Below are 18789 nucleotides of genomic sequence, written 5' to 3' on the forward strand. Positions count from 1 at the left end.
TGAGTTATCAGTGAACATGTCGGTATGGTACCTCTGGGCTTCAATATTATTGGTCCCTTCTCTTTTTTTAAAATAACAATGTCGAAGGCAACAGAAGTTTCTAAATGATTTATTAATGTTTTGTCATTGTCTTCCCCTCTGTGAAACCAGTTTCCCCTATTGGCAGGGCATATTTGAAAGGAGCATTAACTCTTTGAGATCACAACTGTAGTTAATAGAAAATGCAGTAGTTTAGTATTGATTTCTCCATACTTGAATCCACACCAAGTGGATGGGAGGATGGGTGGATGGATGAGTGGGTGAGTTTCAAAGACAGACCAGGACTTAAATTCTATCTACTAAGCCGTATAATCCTGATGAAGTTATTTAATTCATCTAAGTCTGAATTTCTTTCTTTCTTTTTTTTTTTAAAGATTTTATTTATTTATTTATTTGTCAGAGAGAGAGCGAGCGAGAGCGAGCATAGGCAGACAGAGTAGAAGGCAGAGTCAGAGGGAGAAGCAGGCTCCCTGCGGAGCAAGGAGCCCGATGTGGGACTCGATCCCAGGACACTGGGATCATGACCTGAGCCGAAGGCAGCTGCTTAACCAACTGAGCCACCCAGGCGTCCCTGAATTTCTTTCTTTAAATCAAGATAATTCAACTTCCTCGTCTTTAAAATCAAGAGAATTTCTACCTCATGAGGTTGTTTCAGTAGTCAAGGATTTTATACATATAGACATATGTATGTGTGTATATATATGTAAATAAAAATATATGTAAATAAAATAAAATTTTATACATATATATACTTTCTCTAAAGCACATCTTAGATCTTGAATGTCAGACATCTTAGATCTTAGAAATACCTTTAATAAAACAATACCTCATTTCATCCATTGATAATACTGAGATTATACTCTTTCCTTTGTAGCCGTTAAAAAACAAGATTCTGTTAACGATTAAGGTGATAAAAACAAGAATGTGGCAGAAATATTTCATATTGCGCATGTCTTTTTTTCTTAAACTTGTAGTAAATTGGCTTCTGTTTTACTCTTCTGCAATGAATATTTGTATATAATGAAGCTTTCTAGGATGAAGACATTTAGTTTACTGCTTAAAACTAAAGTCCTGATTTTTTTTTTTTGGCCAATTTATACATTTTAATCATGAAAATGGAACACATTTATTTCAATGACTTATAGCAAACATTAAAATTCTTATGCAAAAGAAAGCATAAAAATGTAATTGTCAAGCTAGAAATCAATTTCTCAAAGGCTTTTATGAATTAAAACTGATGCTGTTGAAGGTTTTTAATTAGAATTTAATTTCTTCAGTAGATAATAAGACTGTTCAGGTTATCTGTTTCTTCTTGAATAAGCTTTAGTACTTTGTTCATTTAATCTAAGTTATCATATTTATGGACATAAAGTTATTCATAATATTCCCTAAATATTCTTAATTAATCTTTTTAATATCCAGAGAATCACAGTGACAACACCTCTCTCGTTCTTGAGATTGATATTTATATTTTCTCTCTTTTTTCTTGTTTGGCTAGAGCTTTATTAATTTTATTCTTCTTTGAAAGAACCATGTTTTGGTTTTCTTTTATTTTCTTTGATTTTCTCTATTGTTCTTCTGTCTCCAGTTTCACTGATTTATGCTTTTGTATTTATTATTTCCTTCCTCATGTTTGCCTTTTATTTTGCTCTTGTTTTCTTGTTTAAAGTTAAAGGTCGTTAGTTTGAGACCTTTCTTCTTTTCTAATATAAGGAATATTATTATAAATTGCCTTCAAAGCACCACATTACCTCCACGCAGCAAATTTTGATATGTTGTATTTTCATTTTAATTCAATTCACAATGTTTTTTCCTTTCTTTCTTTTCCTTCCTTCCTTCCTTCCTTTCGAAAGAGCCCATGTGTGGGAGGGGGATAGGGAGTGGACGGAGAGAGAAAGAGAATTTCAAGCAGACTCCTTCCCCACCCCCACCCAGCACAGAGCCTGTTGCAGAGCTCCATCTCACAAGCCCTGAGATCATGACCTGAGCCAAAATCAAGAGTCAGGTGCTTAACTGACTGAACCACCCAGGCGCTCCTTGAAGTGTTTCTAAATTTCTCTTGTGACTTTCTCTTTGATCATGGGTTATATAGAAGTGTGTTGTCTAATTTCCAAATATTTGGAAAGTTATGAAACCTTTCTGTTATTGATTTCTATTTTAATTATGTTGTAATTAGACAACATGCTTCATGAGATTTCAATTTTTTTAAATGTGCTAAAGTTTGTTTTATGGCCCAGAATATGATCTGTCTTGGTGACTATTCCAAGTACGCTTCAATGGGCGCCTGGGTGGCTCAGTGGGTTAAGCCGCTGCCTTCGGCTCGGGTCATGATCTCAGGGTCCTGGGATCGAGTCCCGCGTCGGGCTCTCTGCTCAGCAGAGAGCCTGCTTCCTCCTCTCTCTCTCTCTGCCTGCCTTTCTGCCTACTTGTGATCTCTCTCTGTCAAAAAAAAAAAAAAAAAAAAAAAAAAACCAAGTACGCTTCAAAAGAATTCATATTCTCCTGGTGTTCAGCAGAATGTTCTGTAAATGGCAACAGCATCAAGTTTTTGATAATATTGAAGCCTTCTATAAACTTATTTTCTGTCTACTTTCTCTATTAATTATTGAGAAAGAAATGTTAGTCTCCAGTTATTATTGGAGTGTGTCTATTAATAATATAGTTATTATTATATATTATATATATTATTATATAATAATATAGTTATTATTGGGAGTGTGTCTATTTCTTCCTTCATTGCTATATATGTTTTTACTTCATGCATTAGAAGCTCTGTTTTTAGAAGAACTGGTCCCTTTATCGTTACTTAATGTTTTTATTCCTGGTAATAAACCTACTGCATTTGATATAGCCATCCCAGCTTTCTTTCAATTACAATTCATATGTCCTTTAGGTTTTAGTGTATTGATGATCGATTTCTTTATTTTCTAAGTGGCTTTCTTGTCAAAAGTATAGTTGGGCCTTCCCGTACAGCAATTTGTCTTTTTAATTGTTGTATTTATTCCATTTATATTTATAATTGATTTATTGATTAAAATAATAGCAATTGATATTATCTACTATCTTCTATTTGTTTTTTGAAAGATTGTACTTATTTACTGACACAGAGAGTGAGAGGGAACATGCAGGGGAAGCGGCAAGAAGAGGGAAAGGGAGAAGCAGGCTCCCCACTGAGTAGAGAGCCCAGTTCAGCAAGTTCGTTCCCAGGGCCCTGAGATCATGACCTGAGCTGAAGGCAGACATTTAACCAACTGCACCACCCAGGCGCCCCTATTTGTCTTTTTTATTCTATTTTTCCTCTTTTCCTGCCTGCTTTTGAACTGAGTATTTTTTATTCCATTTTATCTCTACTATTGGATTATTATTTATACCTTTCTTAAAACATTTTTTTGATAGATGCCTGTCTTAGTTCAGTCTGCTATAACAAATTACCATAAACTGTGTAGCTTATGAACTACTGAAACAGTTCCCACAGTTCTGAAAACTGAAAGTCTAAGATCAGGGTGATAGAGCATGGTTGAGTTCTAGTGAGGACCCTCTTCTAGGCTGCAGACTGCCAACTTCTTATTGTATTCTCACATGGTGGAGAGCAGAGAAGAGAAACTAACTCTGTCATGATTCTTATGAAGACACTAAGCCCAATCCTGAATGCTTCACCCTCTAAAGCTATGTCATTTCACTTACCACCCTAAGACCCTCCCTCTTTGACTACTCCCCATGACACTGAGGGGTAGGTTTTGGTTTGGGGGTTTTTTAAAATTTATTTATTTATTTATTTGAGAGAGAGAGAATGAGAGAGAGCGAGCATGAGAAGGGGAAGGTCCAAGGGAGAAGCAGACCCCCCACCCCAAGCAGGGAGCCCCATGCAGGACTTATCTGCAGACCCCAGGGTCATGCCCTGAGCTGAAGGCAGTCACTCAACAAATTGAGCCACTCAGGCACCCTGGGGGGTAGGTTTCAACATGAATGGGGGGGCTGGTGAGATGACAGAAACTTTCAGCCCATAACAATGTCTTAGGGCTTACAGTATACATTTTTTAATTAATCACATTCTACCTTCAGATAAACTCCCTGGATGGCTTTACTGGTAAATTCTGCCAAACATTTCAGGAAAAATGTTTTTTCTCTTTGTCTTTAGTTCTCAGCAGTTTAATTAGGATGTATCTGTAAATATTTTTTCCTGAACCATACTTACTTTCCTTTTCTTCTAGGATTCCAGTGATACAAATTTAAAACTTGTGGTCTCATTCCAGAGGTCCCTGAAACTCTACTCATTTTATTTTCAATCCATTTTACTCTATGGTTCTAATGAGATACTTTCTTCCGATCTATATTTAAATTCACTGGCTCTTTTCTCTGTCATTACCATTTTGCTGTTGGATCTATCCAATGAAAGTTGTTTTTTGTTTTGTTTTTGTTATTGTATTTTTCAGTTGTAAAGTTTCCATTTGATTCTTAACTCATAGAACTGTGCCTTAATAAAGGTAAATTTTACTCCCCATAAATTATACGTCAATAAACTATTTCCAAGAAACTAATTCTGCACTATATATGGATGGAGCACAGTGTGGGGTGCTCTTGTTCTAATAACACACCATGAGGGATCCAGTAAAATGAAACTGGATGACATTAATAACTTAGACTTAAAAGTCAAATGATCTTTTTAAATTTAAAATATCTGGTAGCCAAAACTTTCTTCAGCATTTATAAACAGATATTCTAAAACCAACCAAAAAGTTTAATTTGTCAATATTACTCTCTGCGTGTACTTTGTTATATTAGAATAATAGTTATCTAGTCTTGAGGAATTTCTGAAAACTTAGGGGTGTTTTTTGGTCTTAAGAGAATTAATACCACATCAACAATGGCAATCTCCAGGTCCCATTCTCTTGCTTTAAGAAAATAGCACAGATATTTACCTATGTAATATTATAACAGCTCCAGCAAAGAGTTTGCCTAGCACCTCTCAGGGACAATCAAGTGATGTTTAGATGCTAATAGATAGTACAGAGTTCATTTCCTGATTGCAGAGAGAAATTATTATTATAACGTAACCTACTTGTAAGTAATGGGATCCCATATCTCTTGGGTTGGGGGGGGTTGTTTGTTTGTTGTTTTTTGCAAAATCAGTTGAATTTTCTGGTTGACCTTTCAGAGTTCTGATAACCTCCCATTAAAATGGAGGGTTTGAAATCAGAAATCTAGTTTTAAGGTCCTTTATAGCTTTAAAACTATTTTTCTTTATCTTCAAAGACTCCTGCCTGTTGTTTTATTTTATTCGTACTATGTAGCCATTTGACTAAAAAATACAGGTATATAATGCATTGAATTGCAAAAGCGTACAGCTAGCAAGCACTTTTTCAAGAATTTTGAATAAAAATTCAAATAATCATGATTCAAACTGTTAAGAACTATTGACTCTTAAGACCACCTCATTGATACCTAATGAGTTCAGACCCTAAAACAGAACATAGAAGTGAGTTTTCTGAAAACTGAACTATATTTTATTCGTACTATGTAGCCATTTGACTAAAAAATACAGGTATATAATGCATTGAATTGCAAAAGCGTACAGCTAGCAAGCACTTTTTCAAGAATTTTGAATGAAAATTCAAATAATCATGATTCAAACTGTTAAGAACTATTGACTCTTAAGACCACCTCATTGATACCTAATGAGTTCAGACCCTGAAACAGAACATAGAAGTGAGTTTTCTGAAAGCTGAACTATAACACAGCAGGTCAAATTTTTCCTCTTAATATGTTGAAACCACTAATTTGAAGACTTGCGGTTTCTCACCATTACCCTTCTGCAGCTTTTAAGAGGGCATGTGAAATTTAAAAGCATAGGTGATTTCTAAGCCTCACAGAGAAGTTACCTGAACAATAGAATTGGTTGGCTCTTCTGATACTGCATTTTCGTAAGAAAAGTCCCTGTTAAGATGCATTTTCTTTTTTCTTTGCTTACAGACTTCGCATATCCTTTAAGTGGATGGTTCGAGCTTTCTCTGGATACTTAGCTACAGATCAACTCCTACTTTTGTGGGATAGAATCCTAGGATACAACTCTCTGGAAATTCTTGCTGGTAATAAGTGCTTGTTTGTAAAACACATGTTTCTATAATAAAGCCCTTTTCCTTTCTAACCTTCATCATCTGTAACTGCAGTTTGAGTCTATAGTTATCTGTCATTTCTAATTCATAAATATTTAATAGATTTATCTGCCTTAGAAAACAAGTACTGAAGTTCTAACATCTAGATACTTCTCTGTACCTTCCCAACACTAGGGTGTTCCTCATCTTTCTTTCTTTGCTCCCAGGAAAGTCCATTTCTCCTCCCTCATTTCTAGTCGAGCCAGGACTTGCTATACCTCTGTGACGTCCATGCAGCAGGTTGTATACTGCATTTCTGTTCCTGGCTTCCCTGATATCTCTGCTGTGCCCTTTCCCAACCACTGCCTAAAATCCACACTGACAAGGAACCTCCCTACAGAGTGGAGATCTCAGCTCTCCTGGACTTCAGCTTCTACTGAACTCAAAACCTTTTCCTTTTTTTTTTTTTAAGATTATTTATTTATTTATTTGACGACGGAGATCACAAGTAGGCAGAGAGGCAGGGGAGGGGAGGTGGGGAAGCAGGCTCACCACCGAGCAGAGAGCCCAACTTGGGGCTCGATGCCAGGACCCTGGGACCATGACTCGAGCCGAAGGCAGAGGCTTTAACCCACTGAGCCACCCAGGCGCCCCAACCTTTTCCTTTTTGCTAACAGTCTCTGACTCCTGGTGGTTGAGTTTCCCCTCTTACGTATTCTCTTAAGCCAAAAAAATATTTCTTTTTTTTTTCCAGGAAGCCACAGATTTATCTCTTACTTATAATTAAGTACTTCTTACAATAGGTATACACACAAGACAACTGTATGGTAATACATAGGACACAGATTTCTTGTTATTTACTTTGTTTCTCTTATCCAAAATAGGCTCAGTTATTTTTAATCATTGGGATTATCAGGAAGTTCAGGTAAATAGCACAAGGTTTCCACAATAATGGATGGAGAGTAGAAAAGTTGGCAGAGTGCTGGGTCCAAACTTTTCCAGTTGTGTAATATTGAATAAATTATGTAACCTGCGTGAGACCTTCATTTCCTTACCTTATATTGATAGCATTGTAAAGACACCTCTCTGGGTTGGTGGAAATAGTGCTTAATTAAAGAAGACCCTTTTCTTGCAGAAGATTCTTTAGGTACCATATTAACATATTCTTGAATGCTGAGAGGTCTAGAGTAATTGTATGGCATTTTAAAAAGGAAAATTACAGTAATAATAAAGTGCCAGGAAGATCAGTGTCACCCTTGGTATAATCACAGATACCACTCACTGATGTTAATATCTCCTACTATCCTTCTATCTCAATTGGGTTTTAAGCCCACACAGATAAGACTTAGGAAAGAAGGGTCTGCCCTCATTTCTCTTGGCTGAATGGCAGTGACACTTACAATCTAGAGGTAGAGGAATCCTAGAGGTCCTCAGGTATGACTCCTTTTAGGTGTTTCTGATAGGCAGTTCTCATCCTTTGCTTGAACTCTTCAGTGTTGGAGTCCTTGTCTACCAACATAGCCCGTTTCACTTCTGGACAATATACCTTGTTAAAATGTACTCCTGTTAAACCATGGTCATCATCATGTTTTTTCTACTCTTGCCTTTCCCCAAAGCCTCTACTCTCCAAGCTAAGAAGCCTTGTTTTCTGCTACCATTTCTCAGGCAACAGGATTTTAGACTTTTCAGCAAATAAACCTCTTCTGGGTATGTCATAAATTTTGAAGAGTGTTGTGTATAGCTTTTTGTATCATTGCAAAAAGATATTAGAGCATGTTAAAGAAGGGGGCTCAGTACAAGAAAGTACCTTCTAATAATTAGGATTTTTCAAAACTAGAATGGGCTTTTAACTGTCACCCAAAAGTTAAGAGCTTTTCTACTGGGAAAGAAATGCTGAATTGGAAGAACTTCAAGACCTCTTTCAGTTTAAATTTTCGCACTTTGTGACTTATCACACCCCACTCCCCAGCAAACTCTCAAGTGAGAGAGAAATAAATGAATGTTGAATAACGCATTTGGTCTAAACTAGTACTCTGCTGTGACTTAATACATTAATAAAAATGCTGATCGGTAGAGCGATACAGTCTGCACTGTTGTACCCATCCCCTTTCCCTGAGTCTTTTATTAAATCAACAGAGAAGAATTATAGAACATCTAGAAATGGAACTAAACTGGTGGGGACTCCCCTACCATGAATCCAAATAAGGAGCCACGGGTTAGAGCATTTCATGTAGGTACACCCAAATTAGTTTTTATTATTTCAGATGTTTTTGGAATGGGTATTTTGGGGCCACCTTTTTTGCTCAAGTGAGTTATTATATAGTCTTTTGAAATTGTTAGTAAATATTACTGGCTTTATTTTTAAATTAATTGGGTCTTTTAAAAAACAGTTTATTTATTTATTTGACAGAGAGAGATCACAAGTAGGCAGAGAGGCAGGCAGAGAGAGAGGAAGGGAAGCAGGCTCCCTGCTGAGGAGAGAGCCCGATGAGGGACTTGATCGCAGGACCCGGAGATCATGACCCGAGCCGAAGGCAGCGGCCCAACCCACTGAGCCACCCAGGCGCCCCTTAAAAACAGTTTAAAGCATAGGTGTCTTGATGCTTGTGATAGAGTTGCTTAGAATTAAAACGATGGGAGGGCGCCTGGGTGGCTCAGTGGGTTAAGCCGCTGCCTTCGGCTCAGGTCATGATCTCAGAGTCCTGGGACCGAGTCCCGCATCGGGCTCTCTGCTGAGCAGAGAGCCTGCTTCCCTCTCTCTCTCTCTCTGGCTGCCTCTCCGTCTACTTGTGATTTCTCTCTGTCAAATTAATAAATAAAATCTTTAAAAAATAAAAAAATAAAAAAAATTAAAAAAATAAAACGATGGGAATAGCTTAAAAAACTACAGGTAAATGTGAGAGTTTCTATGTTTCCTGTGAAGCATGATTGCAGCTGAGAATATCACAATGTGGAGATCTTTACTCCTTGGCAAAAAAACGTGTTCTGCGGAAGGGCTGGGCAAATCAAACATGAAGCAGACGCAAAGGAACTTCTGTGATGTGACACCAAGATAAATAAAGGTTATGAGCACATAAGCACTTGGGATGCTAAGGTCAATTAGTGAACTGATCTTTTTTTCCTCCCTCTTATCTACCTTTGGAAAAACAATTTCCCACCATGTAAAACTCTTTCCTGCTACAGCAGAAAATGTGGCCATCCTGTCAAGCTTTCATCAACCCTCTTAAATCACACATACAATAGGAAGTAACAGTCACACAGTCCTTAGCTTCTCAAATGTCCCCATTGTCAAAATGATTCCAGATATTAGGAATCTATAAAGAAGTTGCTGGTCCACAGAAATTCTTCTCTTTGATATTCTTATAAATTTAGAAGCTTAGTGACTTTAAAGTACTTAAGCTTTCTCCTTTTCAGTTAAAAGGTAAATTCTTTGTCCCTGATCTCTTGTATCCCTTGTTACATATTAAATAATCCCAGCTTGATCTGACTTTTTAAATTTTGTTTTACTGCTATTATCTTTTTTTTTTTCCTCAGAGTTTTGCTAACTAATTGCAGTGTTGTTTTTTTTATTTTGGGGTTGTTTTGTTTTTTTGTTTTTTTTTTTGTCAGACTGTCCAAAATCTGTTGTACCCTAGAAAAATGCCTATGTTTCCCAGTCTGGTCTGGTTGCACTCAGTGTCTGGGGAAATTAAGAGGTCTGGATGCTGACTTCCACTCCTCAGGCACAGCCACCTACCTCTCAGAGTTCAGGGTCACCATAGCATCATGCTTCAGGCCATCTCTGGAAAACCATTCTGAAGGATAGCAGAGATGACGATTCATAGGAAAGCACCCAGATTCTCATATCAGGGAAGGGTCAGTACTACTTACCTTCAGTCTCACTAAAGTCATCACAGAGTGAATGGTTAGATGCGCAGGCTCCAGAGCCAGGGTTAAGTTTTCAGTCTACTATTTTCTACCAGTGGGACTCCAAACATGTCCTCCCAACTCACTGAGCCTCCATTTCCATCTTAATATAATGGGGCTAGTGGTGGTACTTAACTCATAGAGTTGCTGTGAGAATTATCATTAGCATTATTATTTTTATAAATGTACTTAAAATACATATGTGTGTGTGTGTGTGTGTGTGTGTGTTTGCATTAGTTGTGCCATATACTTGGGAGCCAGTCTTTCAGTAATTTTGAAGATTCCTTACCATTTATTTCCTAAATTTCAATGACTTATTGGGTAGAGGAAACTACCACCACTGGTGATAAAAAAGAAGAAACAAGGGAAAGTCAAGAGTCATCTTGAGGCAGCATCATCTCTGGGTCAGGGTACCCACCTCTTACTTGGGTCCTTTTGCTGTTCAGTATGATGCATTCCATCACATGGGGTTTTATGGCAGATTATGTAGTAAGAAGAATTACCCGTTAGCATTGCTTTCTTGTCACATGCATATGATGGATATGACAAATATTGGTTTCTACTCCATGTATAGTATTGACCTGTGAGGTGTCCTATGATTTTTTTTCAAAGTTTCAACTTCTTTTTCCTATAGCCAACATTAATATAAATTTGAGGATCAGTCCACAGCAGCTCTCCCCACAGAACTATCCATTTATGACACTCTATGAAAGGCAATGCTGAATATAAAAGTGTAACTATATAACAAAATACTAAAAAAATTTTTTTAAGTAAAGGTTTATTACACATGTCTATCAGGACACCTCCTTCATACATACGAAACATGATCTGAAGAATTTTAAAATAGTCTTCATATAACTTCAGAATCCTGTTGCATTAGTAAGAAACACCTGCATCAAAATAAACCTTTATTTATCTGTATTTATGATATTGTATTTGTTATTTATTTATATTTCAGAACTTATGACTTAAGTTATAGGTAGGAAAGAAGCAATTTATAAAATGGCTCTTTTAAGACCACTGAATTTTCCTTTTTCCCAAAACTGTGGGCTTTGATCTATCTAGCCATCAGGCACTCCATCCTTGACGACTTCCAGTCCTCACGAGGCCTTTGTGCAGAATGCACGCATGCAGTCATGTAAAGCGTGCATTCTGAGCTCTCCTGGTGGGGTGTGGGCATCGCAGGCAGTGTGTCAGGCTGATGGGTAGGCCAGCAGTTGAAATAGTGTGCATTCTTTTCCAGTGCTGGCAGCTGCTGTGTTTGCTTTCCGAGCAGTGAACCTGATGGAGGTGACATCACTGGCCGCAGCTGAAGTAAGGATAAGTTTACTCGGAGGGGATGGAAATAGTTCCTGAGAGATTGCCAGGCTCAGGCCCTTTAGTCTCAGATGCATAGGACACACATTACTCATAACCTAATTTTTTAACTCGGTTAAAACCTGTAAGTTCCAAGCTAAGTAATAATAAGTATTCAAAATTCCTTACTTGAAGACAATCTTCATGTGAAGGAATCACAAACAAGCTTATTACAGGAAACCATTATAACCATTATGGGAAACAAGATACCCAGTAATTTTAGTAGCAACTATTGGGTCTTCGGTTGCATCTTCTTATTATTTTCTTATTAAGTATTCTGCTAGAACAAAGAAAAACTATTTGAGAGAGTTAAAGAGCATGCATTCAGATGATACAGTAAAGATACAAGCCTTTTTGGTTATTTTTAATAATGAGTTAATTCTTTAAAGCTGGTTTCTTTTCAATATATTTTCAGTTGAAACATAGTTCAATTAAATAGTGAATTACCATATTAGTGTATTTGTTATCTCACATAGAAATTTAAATATTACCCCTAAAATAGCTGCCTACATTCTTTGTTTAAAGGGAAGAGGATGTTTATGCATCTTGCAATTGAATAAACATTAGTTCCATCTCCAAATGATTTCCTGAAGCCAGATACTCCGTATACTAGAATAACGGGACCAAGATTCATAATGTACGTTTATTTATAGAAGCAAGTTGAAATGTTAGACCTCTTATAAACTCCTGCTACCTTGTATATTTGAAGAAGGCTCAAGACAAAAGTCCAGGTTGTTTTCTACTGCATGTTTTCGCATTTTGCACATGTTCTAACATTAATACATTCAGAAAAGAGAAGGGAGGTTGTAGTTTCTGTACAGATTTAGGACACACATGAAGAATTTAGAGGGGGGTCAATGCCAGGCTTACATTGCAGTGGTGTTTCTGTTGTGGCTTCTCTTGCCCATTAGAATACTGATATTAATAATCCTTTTTGTTCTTTTGTTTCAGGCAGTTCTTGCTGACCTTTCTACTTTAAAAGTTATGCCTCTTCTTCAAATTTTTCTGTTTGCTACTGTCACCTGATCTTCTTCAAGGTCACTGACAACACATCTAGTTTTTCATTAGAAAATAATCATGAACTATGCAAACTCTGCATAAAACCAAAATGAAACTTTGCATATAAGCCAATAAAGATCATGTTCCCTCTTCAGTTAAACCTAAGTAGTTTTTCACTTTTTGAAACAAAACTCCGCACACCAAATATTGCACTGCATGCTGCTGGTTTTCAAGAGAGAAGCAATAGACATGACTTCTGCTGAATTGAGCATACTATATATATACTCCTGACTTGTAAAAGGCATGTAACAATATATGCAATAGGAACTAAAGATACTGTAATAAACTTGAAGAGGTAATGTAGCCTCTGGGACAGTTTTCTGATGTCAGTTTGTAAATTTATCTCTAGATAATGTATCATTTTGTCTTGTAAATTGCTCTTTGCTCAGAGCCAGGGGTGGAGTAGACTGTGGGAAGATTTGGAAAAGGTAATGGAATTCAAATGTACTTTGGTGTTCTTAACGGCTTTGTCTCACGCAGATCTTCTAGATCCCTTTCCACTTTATTTCTCCCTGAAAGGTCTCAGTGGAGCAGGTCAAATACAGTTGTCTCCATCTGACAGTATTTTCTTCATCACTTTCTGAAAAAGAGAAAATTATGGAGTGATCCCTTAAGACTTCTCAACCTTCCACCTCTTCCTTGGAAGACTTGACCCTGCTGGAGTCTGTTACTTTGGAAGTATGCAAAGAGGACACCCACGGAGTCGATGAAGGGAATGAAAAATCAAAGGCATATCAGCTTTTGCTGAATCTTTGTTTAACAAGATTTACTTCCAGGACAGAGCAGCTAAGAAACTAGCAGTAGGTATGATACAGATTTATTTTAGAACTGAAGACATTATGCCGGGCATCAGCCTTATTTTGGTCTTTACTGTAAATGAAGGGTTTTATTTTCTATCACTTCCTAAAGACCTACCATTTCTGTAATTTGGAATGATAGAATATGAAAAAAAAGTCCAAATTCAAGATGCTGATCATTTCAACACCACTTCAAATCAAAACATTGATGCTCTTACTGGATGCCTAGAATTATATTAAGTTTTGTCCAGATGTATTTCCTGACACTCTTATTTAAAGAGTATATATAAATTAGGTAATGTGTAAGGGTTAACACAAGACTGCAAGTGTGATGGAGTTTGATAGAATTAGTTCTTCATTTGAAAATCTTTATTATATGCTTTATTCATCAGGTACTTATTGAAAACAAAGTAATAATTTATGACTCAGTGAATGATTCTTAAGAAGCCCCATTTCATTGCTTCTGAAAGTGATTCAGTTATAATCATATGCTTTGCCGTTGGGTATATGCAAATGTATATTCATCACAAAGATAAGCACACGCCTTTGACTTTCTTCCTTGTTAGAGTTTGAAATGATTAAGGTCAACTGTGTATAGATACACCCATTATTAGCTTCTTTAAGAGAATATTCATAAACCTTTTTTCAAAGTTCCAATGTAGTGGTCAAGTAGAAAAACTCCAGACTGAGAGCTCTGTCCTAGCAGTGAGTCCCTAGATAATTTAATCTCTCTCATCTACAGCTGAGGGGGTGGAAGGTGTAAGGGGCTGGCAAAAGAAAATTATTGCATTTGTTCTTATTTACCTTTCCAGGTGGAGTAAGACTAAATTAGAAAATATATTTGAAAGTGATTTTTTTTTTTAACTGTAAAGCACTAAACAAATGTAAGATGTTGTTGGTAATTAATTTTAAATACAACATTTTAAGGCCAAGTAGTAGAAGATACATATGAAAAATGCATAATTTCATTTGTATCTGTCTGACTTTTTTTGATAATTTGAGACTATGACTATAAAAACATGAAACCTGGAACATGGCAGAGCAGATCCTTTCATTTGAAACAGGTGGCTCCAGCCAGCAGTTCTGAATCTGAATCCCAAAGCTGCTACACATCTTGCTGCCATCACAAACCCCTCCGGGCCCGGTGCTGCTCTTAATTGCTTGTTAAAATCGTGCATCAAGGGCACTCGGGCTGTCTTGCCCCCCTCTGCCTCTCGCCGCACTCCTCACGCTGTCCCTCTTGCCTTCCTTCCTCCTGTGTCCTGCGCCACCTCCTACCAACCTCCAAAACCCCCACAGATGTTCTGCTAGTGGTCACGAGGACCCAAGTGACCCGTGTTAACCATGTAAGATTTCATGTAATCTTTCTATCTGCAGCATTCCCACTGACCGTAAAACAGGCTAGTAGACAAATTGTATTTGGCTCTTCTGGAATTCAGTTCACCCACTAATATGTATGACTTTATGTGATGGAAGAGTTTATTGAACAATCTTTCTGATAGAATGTTTTGGTAGTGCAGCGCTCTGGCTACCTGAAATTTCCAGCTGGTCTTAACTGCATAGCACCCTCTTATACTCTGCAGGTACTTTCTCTTCCTAGTTCAGAGAGAAAATAAAGACCATTAAGGTTGAACCTCCCCCAGCCTTCTGCTTCAAAACTTACCTTTATTCCCTCTATACTTACCTCCTTCCTTCTTCTCTCGGGAAGTGTCTAATCTATTCCTACAGCTCTCTAAATACACTTGGTTTTGTCACTTCCATGCTTAAAAATTCATCAACACCCTACTGCTTCAAGGATAAAGTCCGGACTCCATAGCATAGCATGACAAATTATCCACAGCTGGGACTTTCTATTCCTAGGCCCCCACTCTGGTCCATTATCCTGGACTTGAGTTTCACCAGGTTGCTTGCTCATCTTCAGTCAGCTGAGGCCACGCACCTGTCTCTGCCAAAAGGACTTCCATATTTCAAGGCCCAACTGAAAAATCTCTCTTGTGAAGACACCCTGGAGTCTGTATGTTAGAATTAATTACACCCTTCTCTTTGCTCTCATAAAACTGCTCATCCACTACTATGGTTACTTAGAATATTGAGAGACAGTTTTTTGTATACATGTTGATTCTCCCATCACCTTATTCTTTTTTTTTTTTTAAGATTTTATTCATTTATTTGACACAGAGAGATCACAAGTAGGCAGAGAGGCAGGCAGAGAAAGAGAGAGAGGAGGAAGCAGGCTCCTCGCCGAGCAGAGAGCCTGATGCGGGACTCGATCCCAGGACCCCGAGATCATGACCGGAGCCGACGGCAGAGGCTTAACCCACTGAGCCACCCAGGCGCCCCTCCCATCACCTTATTCTGAAGTCACTTTTCATTACTGGTCCTAAGTATGGAGGATGAAAGAAGAATTTGTTCATTTGTGTTTGTATCCCCTGATCTGTTCTAAAAATTGTTGGGGGTCTCCTTTTCTTAAAACATAATTCCTCCTAAGTAGCTACTAGTCTCCCTTTTTTTTGGAGATTTCCACCCCCACCCCTGGTGCCATATGCTTCAGATGAGGCTGACTTCACCCCAGGACCTCTGGGTCCTGGTCAAGCCAGTCACCATGTACCTCTTGGCCACAGAGATTGCTTCAGGATCAGTGCAAAAATCTAAGACCAATGAAGACTGATGAAACTTGATTGTAAGACTTTGGTTTAATCTTCTGGGAAAGCTGGGTATAAAAAAGAGGATATAGTGTCTGGAGCTGCGCCTAGAAATGGAAAACGTGAAAAGATGCTCTCTTGACCTTGTTGATCCCCCAGTCACATCGCACCAATCTGCCCCACGAGTGTTGTGTTACATGAGCCAGAAGATTCTCTTTGCCACAGAAAGGATCCTAACTGAAGGTCAGTCATTTTACGTTTTAGACGATCCACTACAACATGGGTGTCATTACGTGGTACAGGACTCCTGTCTACACACTGCTTAAACTGGAGGGATTTTTTTTAAACCTTTTTTCATTCAAGACACACCATGACCTTAGAAGGATAAATTCTATGTTTCAGACCTACTGAGCCACCTGAAGTACCTTAAACACATAGTATGTCTCTCGACTTCGGCCCTTTGCACATTCAGCCCCCTCTGCTCAGAATGCCTTCTCTTCCCTCTTCCTGAACTCTTACTTTTACCTCAAAATCCAACTCAGGTATTGCATCATCAGGGAAGACTGCTTGCTTATGAATTCTCCTCATACCCTACGTATACATAAGCTATATCATAATCATGCTAGCGTGTCTTTCTTGCACTAGACTATAACTCCCCAAGGGCCAAAATGGTTTCTTTTTCAGCTTTATATCTCTAGAACCTCACATTGTGCTTGCCCCATCGTGGGCTTTAAAAAACGTTTATTGAATGAACAGATGAAATTATCTAACCTAATTCACTCATTTTATTGAGAAAGAAACTTGCTCAGAGTAGTAACTTAACCTTGTTCAGTGTCACACAGCTGTTTTACCCACAAAGTTGATTTGTGGAGTTGCCTCCACAAGGAGAATATCTTCCCTTCCAAAAGGGAAGAATATCTTGAGAGAAGAAAACACTTCATAAACAACTTTATAAACAACTTTTTGCATTTAAGTCTATTTTACTAAGGTATAATTTATGTACAGTGAAATATCCATTTTAATTGTACAGTTCTATGAGGTTTAACAAATGTATAGACCCACATCACCATCACAATCACTTGTCCTATACGACATTTCCATCATCTGAAACAATTCTCTTTAAGCCCGTTCCCATTTGGTTTTCCTTTTCCATTCAGACAACCACTCATCTGCTCTGTCCCCGATCAGATTGGTCCTTTCTAGAAATATAAACTTATAAACTGCGCTTATAAACCGCGCCCTATATAGGTACTCTTGTGTCTGGTTTCTTTACTCAGCGTAATATCTGAGATTCATGCATGTTGTGTGATTAGTTGTCCATTCCTTTTTCTTACTGAGCAGTGTTTCAGTGTATCACTATTTCTTACAGTTTGTTTTTCCATCATTGCTAATGGGCATCCATGTTCTCATACTTTGGTGTATTACGGATACAGCCACTATAAACATTTGTGTGCAAGCCTTTATGTGGACGTAGATCCTTATTTCTTTTGAGTAAATACATTGGAGTAGACTTACTGAGTCATTCGTGAGCATAAATTTAACTTTCTAAGAAACCTCTAAACCCTCTTCTGAAGTGGTTCTGCCATTTTACATTCGTACCAGCCGTGTGTAAGCGTTCTGATTGCTCCAATTCCTCACCAACACCTGGTGTTATCATGTTGGTCATTCTGATAGGTGGTTTTACCTTGCATTTCCCTGATTACTAATGACATTGAGCATCTTTTCATGCTTATTTGCCATTTACACAATCTTTTTAAAAGTGTTCAAATATCTTGCCCATTTTTAATTACTTAAGTTGTAAGAATTTCTTATTCTGGGTACACTTACATCTTGTAATATATTCTCCCACCCCGTGGCTTATCTCTTAATTTTATTGTCTTTTAAAGAGCAAAAATTTTAATTTTATTGAAACAGGTTATCTTTTTTCTTTTATGGTTCATGTTTTTTGTGTCCTAGCTAAGAGATTTTTCCATAACTAAAGGTTACAAAGACTTTTTCCCTATGTTTTCTTCTAGGAACTTTATAGCTTTAGCTCTTATATTTAGGCCCATAATCCTTTTTTTTTTTTTTAAGTTAATTTTATGTATGGTACAAGAGTTAAGGATTGAGGGTCACGTTTTCTGCATATAGATATGCAATTGTCCCAGTGCTATTTGGGAAAAAAAAAAAAAGCTATCCCTTTTATGTCAGCACTTCTATATAAAATCAGATGATCATAAATCTGTGGCCTTATTTCTAAACTCTATTCTGTTCCAATTTATATCTATCCTTCTCCAATATCACACCGTGTTGATTTTGCAACTTTAGAGTAAATCTTGAAATCAGGTAGTCTCAAATACTCTAATTTTATTTCCTATATCAAAATTATTTTGGCTATTGTAAGTTTTTTGCATTTCTAAATAACTTTTAGAACCAACTTTCCACTTGTACCAAAAATTTTTTAAAAGATGCTGGGATTTTTATTGAGAAAGCATTGAATCCATAAATCAGTTGGAGACAATTGATACCTTAACAATACGAAGCCTACCAATCCATGATCATGAGATAGCTTTCCATTTAGTTATGTCTTCTTCAATTCCATTCAGTAATATTTTGTAGTCTTCCATGTAGAACTCTTGTACATATTTTGTTAAAATACCCTTAATTCTTTCACATTTTTATGCTATTGTAAATGATATTTTTAATTTCACTTCCCAATGGTTTGTCAATATATAGAAACACAATTGATATTTTAATATTGACCTTGTATCCTGAGACCTTAATAAACTTACCATCCCTTAAACCCTTTTTTGTAGCTTCCCTAAGATTTTCTACATATACAATGTCATCTATAAATAAAGACAATTTTACATTTTTTTTCAAATCTATATGCTTTTTTAATTCGCTGACTAGAATTTC

The 18789-nt window shown here is 37.2% G+C and overlaps 1 protein-coding gene across 4 annotated transcripts in view; it reads left to right on the top strand.

The window, feature by feature from the left end:
• The window catches only part of TBC1D19 (TBC1 domain family member 19), a 173277-nt gene extending 159085 nt beyond the window's left edge, over positions 1 to 14192 (top strand). For 2 of the 4 annotated variants that reach the window (XM_032334034.1, XM_032334037.1), the window contains 3 exons: positions 6010 to 6125; positions 11281 to 11351; positions 12345 to 14192. In XM_032334034.1, coding sequence (XP_032189925.1) covers positions 6010 to 6125; positions 11281 to 11351; positions 12345 to 12419 — 262 coding nt within the window. In that variant the 3' untranslated portion in view covers positions 12420 to 14192. Of the gene's footprint in view, positions 1 to 4472; positions 4524 to 6009; positions 6126 to 11280; positions 11352 to 12344 lie in introns of those variants that run through there. The other 2 variants (XM_032334035.1, XM_032334036.1) reach the window with 2 other exon arrangements.
• The last annotated feature ends 4597 nt before the right edge of the window (positions 14193 to 18789 follow it).

The sequence above is a fragment of the Mustela erminea genome, chromosome 2 (genome assembly GCF_009829155.1).
Source record: "Mustela erminea isolate mMusErm1 chromosome 2, mMusErm1.Pri, whole genome shotgun sequence".
Taxonomy (NCBI): domain Eukaryota; kingdom Metazoa; phylum Chordata; class Mammalia; order Carnivora; family Mustelidae; genus Mustela; species Mustela erminea.